Genomic DNA, 14671 nt, shown 5'->3' on the forward strand with positions numbered 1-14671 from the left:
GATTTGAAGTAGAAGTATGTAGGAGCAACAGCCCAGCCATGAAGTGGTAGACTATGCAAGTGGGGCTGGCGAGTGCTGAAGCAGGTAGCACATAAAACTCTTTTACCTGTTGCATCACTCGCTACAGAATTCCAAACTACCTCTGGAAGCAACATTAGCACAAGAACGGTGTCAGGAGTTATTGAAATGGGGTTCCATGACTTGGCAGCTGTACACAAGTCTCATATCAACATGTTCAATGCCAAGCCTTGGCTGATGTGGTGTTAAACACTCCACCAATGGACTCTGGAGCAGTGGAAACGTGTTCTCTGGAGTGCTAAATCATTCTTTACTATTTGGTAGTTTGGTGGAAGAATCTGGGAGTGGTGGATTCCAGGCGAACGCTACCTAACGGAATGCATAGTGCCTACTATAAAGTTTGGTGCAGGAGGGATATTGGTCTGGGTCTTTTTTTCAGTGTTTGTGCTAGGTGCCTTAGTTTAAGTAAAGCCTCATTTTAATTCACAGAGTAAAAAGACATTTTAGACAGTTGGGTGCTTCCAACATTGTGGCAACGTTTTGTGGAAGGCCCTTTCCTGATACAGAGCACAGCTGTGCCCCTGTGCACAAGGTGACGTCCATGAAGACTTGGCTTGAGGAGTTTGGTATGGAGTAACCTGCTCAGAGCTGTGACCTTAACCCCACTGAACACCTTTCAAATAAATTGGAACGAGAATTGTGAGCTAGACCTTCTCATCCAACATCAGTGCCTAACCTCTCAAATGCTCTTTTGGCTCAGTAGGCACTTATGCTCATAGACATACTCCAAAATCTTGAGGAAGGCCTTCACAAAAGAATTATGGATGTTATAGCTGCAAAGAGGGGGGTGAACTCCATATTAATGGTTTTGGAATGGATGTTAAACAAGTTTATATAGGTGTGATGGTCAGATGTCCACATACTTTTGGCCCTGTAGTGTATAAGTGTAAAGGTTAGTTTCTGTAAAGTGTGAAAATCATATTTGATAATTACCTTAACATTCCTGTGCTCATTATTTGTCTCTTATTGAGATGTTATTGAATGTTTTATTTCTGTTTCTTCATTCTCTTGCTATCTTTATTTTAAAAGCAGGAATGTAAATCTTAGCAGCCAGCCCAATTTTGGTTCAGCACCATGGATAGTGCTTGCTTATTGGAGGCTTACATTTACCCACCAATAAGCAAGCATAACCCAGGTTCTCAACCAAAAATGGGCCGGCTCCTATGCATCACATTCCTGCTTTTTAAATACTCTATCTGAATCATGAAAGAAAAAAAATGGGTTTAGTGTCCCTTTAAGGACGCTAAAACTGTCCCATTACGGAATAATTCTGTCATTGGTGCTGACCTGTGCCACTTGGAGTTAATAAAATCTTTCAGAGGTCTTCGGATACATTCTTCTCCTTTATATTGCTCTTCACCTCTTGCTGTCCTCTACTTTCTTTCTATTTGGATTATAGTAGCTTTGCCTTTAGCTTACCTCCAACCTTCTCTGTTCATTTCAGTTATTCAAGTTAAGAAAAAAGGTTATAACCCTTCTCGGTATTATATATTTTTGATTCAAACACCAGGCCACCAATGAACTTACATCTGGGTTCCCTGCACCCAGTGTTTTCACCCCAGAATTTAGTCCTCCCCTCTCCACACATATTCTATAAGGGTTGCTCTCGTTTGGGATGACCCTGTCCCTCTACTGTACTCTTCATTGTCAAAATGATTCAGTCCTTTTCCAGGTACACTTTAATGTACTCAAATGTTTATTTTCCTTGTTTGTATTAACGTATTCCCTGCAAGCTACCCATAGCATGTTGTGCTTAGTGCAACTCTCTTTTTTGTGCATTATTGGTTCGTATCCAATCTAGCATTTTCAGGAATAGACCATGTGACTGTGCAGCAGTTTTGCACTACTGGAGTGAGCGAATCACCTTTGCTATTCAAGCAGTATTTTTGTTTTGTATGCAAAAATAAATAAGTACAATTATTTGTTATCCATTTGCTCTTGCAAATGGATAACATTATTGAAAATTGGCTGCCATATAGTGCTCCGTACATTGCAGGCTCCTGAGCTTTCAACCCTGCTTTTCAACAAAAGATAACAAAGAAACAAAGAAAAATTATTCATACAAGAAAATTAGTTTAAAATCACATGCTCTATCTGAATTGTCAAAGAAAAAAAATTGGGTTTCATATCCCTTTAAGGTGCAGGTTATAGCTAAATGGAACCACTCAATGATTAAAGGGACACTGAACCCAAATTTTTTCTTTCGCGATTCAGATAGAGCATCCAATTTTAAATAACTTTCTAATTTACTCCTATTATCATTTTTTCTTTGTTCTCTTGCTATCTTTATTTGAAAAAGAAGGCATCTAAGCTTTTTTTGGGTTCAGAACTCTGGATAGCACTTTTTTATTGGTGGATGAATTTATCCACCAATCAGCAAGGACAACCCAGGATGTTCACCAAAAATAGGCCAGCATCTAAACTTACATTCTTGCATTTCAAATAAAGTTACCAAGAGAATGAAGAAAATTTGATAATAGGAGTAAATTAGAAAGTTGCTTAAAATGTCATGCTCTATCTCAATCACAAAAGAAAAAAATTGGATTCAGTGTCCCTTTAACACTTGTGCAGTTTGCAAGCTAATTCACTAAAGAAATAAATGAATTTGTTCCTTGTACTGCAGGGTTAGTGTGTACTCGCGCTATGAAACTGGATTCTGTATGGTTTGCCTAAATCTTTTTTAGGGAGGTAACACTAAAATGTATTATGTTCTAAGATTCAAGCTATGGTGTTGTGTTCTTTCCAATTAGTATTGTATTGTGAAAACCTAATGTTTATGTTCCTATTCTTTCTCATATTTGTTTTGGGAAGAAAAATAATTGTAAGCCTTATGTATCCATATGTTTTATATATCAAGCAGAGGGATTGCTATAGGCCTTGGTGAAGAAAACATTTTTTAATACCACTGGGAAGGTATTTCCTGTTTCCTCTGTTTTCAGATCAAATTTTTTTAGGCTCCTCTAATAAGCCAGCTATTTTTACTGCATGTGCGGTTTGTGTGCCGACTACTACTGTTTAGCTTAAACAGGTCTGTACTTTCATACAGAGATAAATGAACTGTGTGGGATCATTATTATCTTTTATTTGTAAAGGACCAATAAATTGTGCGGCACTGTGGAAAAGCTGTTGGGCTTACAGTTTAAAAGGGCAGTACAGAGTCAGATGCGCTGGGTTAATGTGCAGCCATGAGGGACTTATGAGTAGTAGTGAATACAGTAGCGCTACAGATTATTTAAAGACAGGGCTAGGACATCAGCAGGATGCAGTGTGACGGCCGGTAAGTGTGTAGCTATTGTCTTGTATAATCTACAGTATGGGATTTCCAAGTGATGTTGGAGCAGGATCATAAGTACAGTAATAATGGGTGATGTGGGTTTAAGCAAAGCAAACACTTTGTAATTATAATACATTTCTGTTTTGCCATATAATATCAGCCAAGTCTAAACCTTTTTTGAAACATTCACCTCTTGTTTGCTGCAGTTGTTTTTCTTTAGACAACGTACAACTTTACAGTTTGCTTATATTATTCAATTTGCTTTAATATCTTGGTATTTGTTAAAAAGTATAACTACGTAGACTCAGTAGTAGCAGTGCATTACCGGGAGCTAGCTGCTTATTGGTGGTTGCACACATATGCCTCTTGTCATTAGCTTAAACAATGTGTTCAGCTAGCTCCAAGTAGTGCATTGCTACTGCTTTAACAAAGGATATCAAAAGAATGAAGCTTATTTGATAATAGAATTAAATCAAAAAGCTGTTTAAAATGGTTTGCACTATCTGAATCATTAATGACAAAATGTGGTTTTTATGTCGCTTTAAGATGGCATTTTAAAAAGTTGTAATAATAGTCCCTTTCAGACAATAAATAATACTGCAGCTTAAGTTTTTTTTTCGAAACTTAATTTTCAACCAGTTTCAATACAAAGTGGCCGCCACATTGGAGGAATTATTTTGTATTTTTATCCTTTAAAGTGTTGAGACTTTTATTGTTCCTTTAAGCAGAAATCAGTGTGTTAAAGGTACAGTAAACGTGGGCTAATGTTACATAATTCTGTACTATGTGCAGCAGTTTTTTTTCCAACAGCTGTCTCTAAATGTAGTGCTCTCCCACTCTAGGTAAAGCAGCCGACAGCTTTACCTAGCAGGGGAGCGCACTACATGAGGTTGAACTGACCTATTGTTCTCGCTATTATTAACGCGCATGTGACATGTTTGTTGAAAAAAACCTGCTGTGCTGAAGAGTATAGCTTTGCTTACATGGTAAGTACAGTTTTAGAGCCTAAGGGCCCCATATGTTGAGAGGTGGGCGGATAGCTTCTCAACTTGCGAAGCTGTCCGCCCGCCTTTGCTACATACGGGCAGCGCATCTGTTTGTCTCATCTGAGTGTGTAATGCTGCTCCCTCATTCACACGACTGTCAATCGCAGGGAGTGAGCAAGGTCTCAGTGTAAGAAGCAGTAGCTCTCGTACATGGAGCCCTTATTGTGTATTTAAAAAAAAAAAAATTAAATGAAAGGCCACCATCATGTTACATAATTCTGCACATAGTGCATAACGTTTACTGTCCCTTTAAGTGAGTGTTAGTTGTGTCATTTAGCCTGCAAGTAGGTGCTAATTTAATTGGCGATTGGTGCTACTGTGCTGAGTGAAGAAATATAATTTATCTAAGCAGACTTTGTCAATATTTGTCAATATTCTTTGGTTTGGTGTTTAAGTTTATATATTCTTTTAGGTTTTAGAAGATGAAAACGCAAATGTTGACGATGTGGAATTAAAGCCTGATATCTTAATAAAACTGTTCCTTGGCTATAAAAAGTAAGTAGTTCTTTCCCACCCTTTGTTTGAAAATAGTTCCTTTGTTTCAACAGGATAAGAAAATCCTCTTTGCTGTGCCTGTTTTAGGATGCAGACTTTCCGTACAAAAGATCAGTAATATTTATAGTTACGACACATTTAGTGAAGATGGTTTGAGTACATAATGGCAATTCAAGCAGACTGTTGTTAAAGGGATAGGTAGGTCAAAATTGAAATGTGCAAAGGTGCATTTCAATTTTTTATATAAACATTTCTGCAATATACTTCCATTATCAAAAAGGGTTCTAGTAAAAGTTCTCACTGTTTTTCAGTAGCATATGCACATATGTTGAGTACACCAGTATTCAAACACTACACTTTTTTTCAAAATCAGCAGTGGCATGTATGACACAAATGAAGTCTTTACAGACCCAATACACACCACACCAGCTCTCTGAGCTTGAATACTGGTGCATGGGCCGTACAGCATATGTGTGTATGCCACTGAAGAACAGTAATACATTTTACTAGAAGCATGTTTTGCTAATAGAAGTATATTGCAAAAATACTTCTAATAAAAATTGAATTGCACCTGTGTACACTTCAATTTTGACCTTTCTATCCCTTTAACCCTTTCAGTGCTGACGACAACTCTGAGCCATCATAGAGTTTCCCACTCAGGTGCCAACGACGGCTCAGAGCCGTCGCTAGCACTCTCTCACCTTGAGGGAGATCTGGGGGCTCCCACCCGCTCCTACCCCGGCGACCGGGCCTGTATAGTGACAGGCATCGCCGGGGCTTCACGTTATGCTCGGTGACGTCACTGCGCAACTTTATTTAAAAATGACAATGTTAAGTATAGGAAAAGGGGGTATGCTGCTTTGAAGCCTGTATTTCAGGCATCTAAGCAGCTACAGACCCCCAAGATCCACAGTTGGAAAGGTAATCGCCTAACCTTCCCAACAGCGTAAGTCTTGGGGATCTGAAAAAAAAAAAAAAAAGTTAAAATAGCTTAGCACCCAGGTGGGAAAGTGCTTAGCACTCAAAGGGTTAATATTGATTTGGGCTGAGCAAATAAACTTGTTCCTTTTTCATGGCAGTAAGAAATTAAGAGTGAACATCAATGTGCCAATGAAAACAGAGCAGAAGCAGGAACAAGAAACAACACATAAGAATATAGAGGAAGACAGAAAACTTTTGATCCAGGTGAGCTGCATATACAAATATTGTTCTTCTGTAACAATACCTTGTAAATCTGCTGAATAAGTTGTTTGAAATGTAACTATTTTCTTAATGCATAAAGTTAACAGTATTACTTAAATAATATAAGTTCCTCTTTTGTGTTTTACCAATATAGGATGTGTTGCAATTGCTTATGCAATTCATTGGCTTTTTAGAGTGTTTTTCAATAAAAAAAAGTTCTTTTTTGTCGGCATGCTGTACAGGCATATGTTGTGCTTGTGCAATAAGGGCTGATACACTTCCTACCTTGACAAATCTGTTTAAAATGTAGGAGCCAGTAAGAATTTTTAGGAGCCAGACAGTGGTATTTGTATATAGCTATATGGGGAATAACCCATAAAGTTAGGAGCCAGGGGTAAAAGCCCTAGTAGCCAGTGGCTACCTGGGTTTTTGGAGCAATGGATCAAGGTTTCTTCATGACATGAATTACAGAAATGACTCCTTATGATTTTCAGTTATTATTAGCATGTCTCTTTGTGTTCTGCTATCTTCTGGTATAAAACCAATACTTCAAAAGACTGCACAAGCAAAATCTACTTGTCAGTAAAACTATATAGACACGTTTTAGAAATGTGCTTATGTAATTTGCTCACTTATCCTGCAAGCCCCCACTGCAGCCCATACATACTAAAGAGGAGGTACTGTGGATTTTACACTCATTATATGATTCAAATAGAGCATGCAATTTCTTTCATGTAATTAGCAAGAGTCCATGAGCTAGTGACGTATGGGATATACATTCCTACCAGGAGGGGCAAAGTTTCCCAAACCTCAAAATGCCTATAAATACACCCCTCACCACACCCACAAATCAGTTTTACAAACTTTGCCTCCTATGGAGGTGGTGAAGTAAGTTTGTGCTAGATTCTACGTTGATATGCGCTCCGCAGCAGGTTGGAGCCCGGTTTTCCTCTCAGCGTGCAGTGAATGTCAGAGGTATGTGAGGAGAGTATTGCCTATTTGAATGCAATGATCTCCTTCTACGGGGTCTATTTCATAGGTTCTCTGTTATCGGTCGTAGAGATTCATCTCTTACCTCCCTTTTCAGATCGACGATATACTCTTATATATATATATACCATTACCTCTGCTGATTTTCGTTTCAGTACTGGTTTGGCTTTCTACAACATGTAGACGAGTGTCCTGGGGTAAGTAAGTCTTATTTTCTGTGACACTCTAAGCTATGGTTGGGCGCTTTTTTTATAAAGTTCTAAATATATGTATTCAAACATTTATTTGCCTTGACTCAGGATGTTCAACATTCCTTATTTTCAGACAGTTGGTTTCATATTTGGGATAATGCATTTGAATCAATATTTTTTCTTACCTTAAAAATTTGACTTTTTCCCTGTGGGCTGTTAGGCTCGCGGGGGCTGAAAATGCTTCATTTTATTGCGTCATTCTTGGCGCAGACTTTTTTGGTGCAAAAAATCTTTTCTGTTTCCGGCGTCATACGTGTTGCCGGAAGTTGCGTCATTTTTTGACGTTCTTTTGCGCCAAAAATGTCGGCGTTCCGGATGTGGCGTCATTTTTGGCGCCAAAAGCATTTAGGCGCCAAATAATGTGGGCGTCTTATTTGGCGCTAAAAAAATATGGGCGTCGCTTTTGTCTCCACATTATTTAAGTCTCATTTTTCTTTGCTTCTGGTTGCTAGAAGCTTGTTCCTTGGCATTTTTTCCCATTCCTGAAACTGTCATTTAAGGAATTTGATCAATTTTGCTTTATATGTTGTTTTTTCTCTTACATATTGCAAGATGTCTCATGTTGCATCTGAGTCAGAAGATACTTCAGAAAAATCGCTGCCTGGTGCTGGAACTACTAAAGCTAAGTGTATCTGCTGTAAACTTTTGGTAGCTGTTCCTCCAGCTGTTGTTTGTATTAAATGTCATGACAAACTTGTTAATGCAGAAAATATTTCCTTTAGTAAAATACCATTACCTGTTGCAGTTCCATCAACATCTAATGTTCAGAGTGTTCCTGATAACATAAGAGATTTTGTTTCTGAATCTATTAAGAAGGCTATGTCTGTTATTCCTCCTTCTAGTAAACATAAAAAGTCTTTTAAAACTTCTCTTTATCCAGATGAATTTTTAAATGAACATCATCATTCTGATTCTAATGATTCTTCTGGTTCAGAGGATTCTGTTTCAGAGGTTGATGCTGATAAATCTTCATATTTATTTGAAATGGAATTTATTCGTTCTTTACTTAAAGAAGTACTAATTGCATTAGAGATTGAGGATTCTGGTCCTCTTGATACTAAATCTAAACGTTTAGACAAAGTCTTTAAATCTCCTGTAGTTATTCCAGAAGTTTTTCCTGTTCCTGGTGCTATTTCTGAAGTAATTTCCAGGGAATGGAATAATTTGGGTAATTAATTTACTCCTTCTAAACGTTTTAAGCAATTATATCCTGTGCCGTCTGACAGATTAGAGTTTTGGGACAAAATCCCTAAGGTTGATGGGGCTATCTCTACTCTTGCTAAACGTACTACTATTCCTACGGCAGATGGTACTTCCTTTAAGGATCCTTTAGATAGGAAAATTGAATCCTTTCTAAGAAAAGCTTATTTGTGTTCAGGTAATCTTCTTAGACCTGCTATATCTTTGGCGGATGTTGCTGCAGCTTCAACTTTTTGGTTGGAAACTTTAGCGCAACAAGTAACAGATCATAATTCTCATTACATTATTATTCTTCTTCAGCATGCTAATAATTTTATCTGTGATGCCATTTTTGATATTATAAGAGTTGATGTCAGGTTTATGTCTCTAGCTATTTTAGCTAGAAGAGCTTTATGGCTTAAAACATGGAATGCTGATGTGTCTTCTAAATCGACTCTACTTTCCCTTTCTTTCCAGGGTAATAAATTATTTGGTTCTCAGTTGGATTCTATTATCTCAACTGTTACTGGTGGGAAAGGAACTTTTTTACCACAGGATAAAAAATCTAAGGGTAAAAACAGGGCTAATAATCGTTTTCGTTCCTTTCGTTTCAACAAAGAACAAAAGCCTGATCCTTCATCCTCAGGAGCAGTTTCAGTTTGGAAACCATCTCCAGTCTGGAATAAATCCAAGCCTTCTAGAAAAGCAAAGCCAGCTTCTAAGTCCACATGAAGGTGCGGCCCTCATTCCAGCTCAGCTGGTAGGGGGCAGATTACGTTTTTTCAAAGAAATTTGGATCAATTCTGTTCACAATCTTTGGATTCAGAACATTATTTCAGAAGGGTACAGAATTGGTTTCAAGATCAGACCTCCTGCAAAGAGATTTTTTCTTTCCCGTGTCCCAGTAAACCCAGCGAAAGCTCAAGCATTTCTGAAATGTGTTTCAGATCTAGAGTTGGCTGGAGTAATTATGCCAGTTCCAGTTCTGGAACAGGGGCTGGGGTTTTATTCGAATCTCTTCATTGTACCAAAGAAGGAGAATTCCTTCAGACCAGTTCTGGATCTAAAAATATTGAATCGTTATTTAAGGATACCAACTTTCAAAATGGTAACTGTAAGGACTATCCTGCCTTTTGTTCAGCAAGGGCATTATATGTCTACAATAGATTTACAGGATGCATATCTGCATATTCGGATTCATCCAGCTCACTATCAGTTTCTGAGATTCTCTTTCCTAGACAAGCATTACCAGTTTGTGGCTCTGCCGTTTGGCCTAGCAACAGCTCCAAGAATTTTTACAAAGGTTCTCGGTGCCCTTCTATCTGTAATCAGAGAACAGGGTATTGTGGTATTTCCTTATTTGGACGATATCTTGGTACTTGCTCAGTCTTCACATTTAGCAGAATTTCATACGAATCGACTTGTGTTGGTTCTTCAAGATCATGGTTGGAGGATCAATTCACTAAAAAGTTCATCGATTCCTCAGACAAGGGTAACCTTTCTGGGTTTCCAGATAGATTCAGTGTCCATGACTCTGTCTTTGACAGACAAGAGACGTCTAAAATTGATTTCAGCTTGTCGAAACCTTCAGTCACAATCATTCCCTTCGGTAGCCTTATGCATGGAAATTCTAGGTCTTATGACTGCTGCATCGGACGCGATCCCCTTTGCTCGTTTTCACATGCGACCTCTTCAGCTCTGTATGCTGAACCAATGGTGCAGGGATTACACAAAGATATCTCAATTAATATCTTTAAAACCGATTGTACGACACTCTCTGACGTGGTGGACAGATCACCATCGTTTAATTCAGGGGGCTTCTTTTGTTCTTCCGACCTGGACTGTAATTTCAACAGATGCAAGTCTTACAGGTTGGGGAGCTGTGTGGGGGTCTCTGACAGCACAAGGGGTTTGGGAATCTCAGGAGGTGAGATTACCGATCAATATTTTGGAACTCCGTGCAATTTTCAGAGCTCTTCAGTCTTGGCCTCTTCTGAAGAGAGAATTGTTCATTTGTTTTCAGACAGACAATGTCACAACTGTGACATACATCAATCATCAAGGAGGGACTCACAGTCCTCTGGCTATGAAAGAAGTATCTCGAATTCTGGTTTGGGCGGAATCCAGCTCCTGTCTAATCTCTGCGGTTCATATTCCAGGAATAGATAATTGGGAAGCGGATTATCTCAGTCGCCAAACGTTGCATCCGGGCGAATGGTCTCTTCACCCAGAGGTATTTCTTCAGATTGTTCAAATGTGGGAACTTCCAGAAATAGATCTGATGGCTTCTCATCTAAACAAGAAACTTCCCAGGTATCTGTCCAGATCCCGGGATCCTCAGGCGGAGGCAGTGGATGCATTATCACTTCCTTGGAAGTATCATCCTGCCTATATCTTTCCGCCTCTAGTTCTTCTTCCATGAGTAATCTCCAAGATTCTGAAGGAATGCTCATTTGTTCTGCTGGTAGCTCCAGCATGGCCTCACAGGTTTTGGTATGCGGATCTTGTCCGGATGGCCTCTTGCCAACCGTGGACTCTTCCGTTAAGACCAGACCTTCTGTCGCAAGGTCCTTTTTTCCATCAGGATCTCAAATCCTTAAATTTAAAGGTATGGAGATTGAACGCTTGATTCTTGGTCAAAGAGTTTTCTCTGACTCTGTGATTAATACTATGTTACAGGCTCGTAAATCTGTATCTAGAGAGATATATTACAGAGTCTGGAAGACTTATATGTCTTGGTGTCTTTCTCATCATTTTTCCTGGCATTCTTTTAGAATTCCGAGAATTTTACAGTTTCTTCAGGATGGTTTAGATAAAGGTTTGTCCGCAAGTTCCTTGAAAGGTCAAATCTCTGCTCTTTCTGTTCTTTTTCACAGAAAGATTGCTAATCTTCCTGATATTCATTGTTTTGTACAAGCCTTGGTTCGTATAAAACCTGTCATTAAGTCAATTTCTCCTCCTTGGAGTTTGAATTTGGTTCTGGGGGCTCTTCAAGCTCCTCCGTTTGAACCTATGCATTCATTGGACATTAAATTACTTTCTTGGAAAGTTTTGTTCCTTTTGGCCATCTCTTCTGCCAGAAGAGTCTCTGAATTGTCTGCTCTTTCTTGTGAGTCTCCTTTTCTGATTTTTCATCAGGATAAGGCGGTGTTGCGAACTTCTTTTGAATTTTTACCTAAGGTTGTGAATTCCAACAACATTAGTAGAGAAATTGTAGTTCCTTCATTATGCCCTAATCCTAATAATTCTAAGGAGAAATCATTGCATTCTTTGGATGTTGTTAGAGCTTTGAAATATTATGTTGAAGCTACTAAGACTTTCCGAAAGACTTCTAGTCTATTTGTCATCTTTTCCGGTTCTAGAAAAGGCCAGAAAGCTTCTGCCATTTCTTTGGCATCTTGGTTGAAATCTTTAATTCATCATGCCTATGTTGAGTCGGGTAAAACTCCGCCTCAGAGGATTACAGCTCATTCTACTAGGTCAGTTTCTACTTCCTGGGCGTTTAGGAATGAAGCTTCGGTTGATCAGATTTGCAAAGCAGCAACTTGGTCTTCTTTGCATACTTTTACTAAATTCTACCATTTTGATGTGTTTTCTTCTTCTGAAGCAGTTTTTGGTAGAAAAGTACTTCAGGCAGCTGTTTCAGTTTGAATCTTCTGCTTATGTTTTCATTTAAACTTTATTTTGGGTGTGGATTATTTTCAGCAGGAATTGGCTGTCTTTATTTTATCCCTCCCTCTCTAGTGACTCTTGCGTGGAAAGATCCACATCTTGGGTAGTCATTATCCCATACGTCACTAGCTCATGGACTCTTGCTAATTACATGAAAGAAAACATAATTTATGTAAGAACTTACCTGATAAATTCATTTCTTTCATATTAGCAAGAGTCCATGAGGCCCACCCTTTTTTGTGGTGGTTATGATTTTTTTGTATAAAGCACAATTATTCCAATTCCTTATTTTTTATGCTTTCGCACTTTTTTCTTATCACCCCACTTCTTGGCTATTCGTTAAACTGATTTGTGGGTGTGGTGAGGGGTGTATTTATAGGCATTTTGAGGTTTGGGAAACTTTGCCCCTCCTGGTAGGAATGTATATCCCATACGTCACTAGCTCATGGACTCTTGCTAATATGAAAGAAATGAATTTATCAGGTAAGTTCTTACATAAATTATGTTTTTAAGCTACATTCTAATTTACTCCTATTAATTTTTCTTCGTTCTCTTGGTATCTTTATTTGAAAAAGCAGGAATGTTAGCATAGGAGCCGGTCCATTTTTGTTTTAGAACCTGGGTAACGCTTTCTGATTGGTGTCTAAATGTAGCCACCAATCAGCAAGCGCTATTCAGGTGCTGAACCAAAAATGGGCCGGCTCCTAAAGTTACATTCAAATAAAGATACCAAGAGAACGAAGAAAAAGTTATAATAGGAGTAAATTAGAAAGTTGCTTAAAATTGCCTGCTCTGTCCAAATCATGAAAGTTTTATTTTGACTTGTTACTAGACTTTCCCTTTAATAAATCCAACAATGTCCGTTCTGCTATCTGCTGTGCAAATAGTGTCTCTGCATTGTGCCCTGATGGCTTCCTTCTTCATCTACATACAGCTACACACACTATTTCCTGTTCGTAGACCTACACCAAACTCCTTCCCACTGGCAACTAGGCTACACATATTTTATTTCCTGTTATACAAACACAATACCAGTACAGGTGCTAGAAGCACCTTGTAAATTCTGATATGTAACCGGTTATCTCCTGGGGGATTGTCCTGTAGCGAGTGGAAGAAATGCCACAAACTGTTCCCTGCAGAAGTTTGTACAATGAGCGTTCACTGTCAAGGTTCCAGGAAGTCGCTGACGTCACTAAAGGTTGCCTGAATCGGTTGCTGCTCACAAGAACAGTGAGATTTCCCAAGCTCACTGACGTCAAGGCAATACTGTGATACAAAAAAAAAAAAAAAACGCAACCTGACTACTTAAAAAATAGAAAAAACAATAATAAAATTTCTCCGGTTCTCGCAGTACCCCAGTCCTCAGTTGATCTCTCCCACCATACGAGCTGCCAAGCCGCACACTGGAAAGACGACACCAACAGGGTTCTCTTGCTGAAGACCAATGAGTAGAATGACTACACATCAGGACGCAAACGAAAAAACTGTTATTCATTACTTAAAGGAAAATGTAATACAAACTAAAATAAAAAGTTCTAACACAATCTGTTTTTAAAAAGATTGTCTGATTTAGATATCTATGGGTTTCTAACAAATGTATTGTATATATTTTAAACAAATGTATTATGTGCCATGTGCATCTTTGCAAGTACAAGGATGCATTTTCACTATTTATTTTTTGACAAAGATCAAATTTTGTGTTTAGCTTTTTATTTTAGTTTGTATTATATTTTCCTTTAGTGATGACTAACGTGTTTGTTTATGTCCTGATGGGCGTAGGCATTCTACTCATTGGACAATTCAATTTTAGTGTTCAAGGATTGGCCCTTTTTTAAAAGACCGGTTGGGGCTGTATTCACAAAGAACTCTTGACAAAGTCTGGTTGTACACAGACGAAATGCGTAGACTGCTTGGCCCTACCAGTGTCGGCAGCAAGAGAACCCTGTTGGCGTTGTCTGTTCTTTCAAGTGTGCTTCTTGGCGGCTCGTATGGTAGGAAATATCAACTGAGGACTGGGGTACTGCGAGAACCGGAAGGATTTTATCATTGCTTATTGTTTTTTTCTATTAATTTATTTGCACCAGTCAGGGTTTTTTTTTTTTGTATCACAATATTTACTTCCTGTTAGCAGTCCTACACCAAACGCTTTCCCACTGGCAAATAGGTTACACATACTTTACTTCCTGTTAGCAGTCCAAAACCTAACTCCTTCCCACCTGCAACTAGGTTACACATACTTTACTTCCTGCTAGTAGTCCAACACCTAACTCCTTCCCACTGGCAACTAAGTTACACATACTTTACTTCCTGTTAGCAGTCCAACCCCTAACTCCTTCCCACTGTCAACTAGGTTACACATACTTTACTTCCTGTTAGTAGTCCAACACCTAACTCCTTCCCACCTGCAACTAGGTTACACATACTTTACTTCCTGTTAGTAGTCCAACACCTAACTCCTTCCCACTGGCAAATAGGTTACACGTCCTTTACTTCCTGTTAGCAGC

General features: G+C 38.7%; 1 protein-coding gene across 1 annotated transcript in view; it reads left to right on the forward strand.

Annotated features, from left to right (window-relative positions):
- Positions 1 to 14671, forward strand: part of CUL1 (cullin 1) — a 275965-nt gene that overhangs the window by 246679 nt on the left and 14615 nt on the right. The window contains exons 19-20 of the mRNA XM_053715813.1: positions 4811 to 4893; positions 5973 to 6078. Coding sequence (XP_053571788.1) covers positions 4811 to 4893; positions 5973 to 6078 — 189 coding nt within the window. The remainder of the gene's footprint in view (positions 1 to 4810; positions 4894 to 5972; positions 6079 to 14671) is intronic.

Source organism: Bombina bombina, chromosome 5 (assembly GCF_027579735.1).
Source record: "Bombina bombina isolate aBomBom1 chromosome 5, aBomBom1.pri, whole genome shotgun sequence".
NCBI classification, from domain to species: domain Eukaryota; kingdom Metazoa; phylum Chordata; class Amphibia; order Anura; family Bombinatoridae; genus Bombina; species Bombina bombina.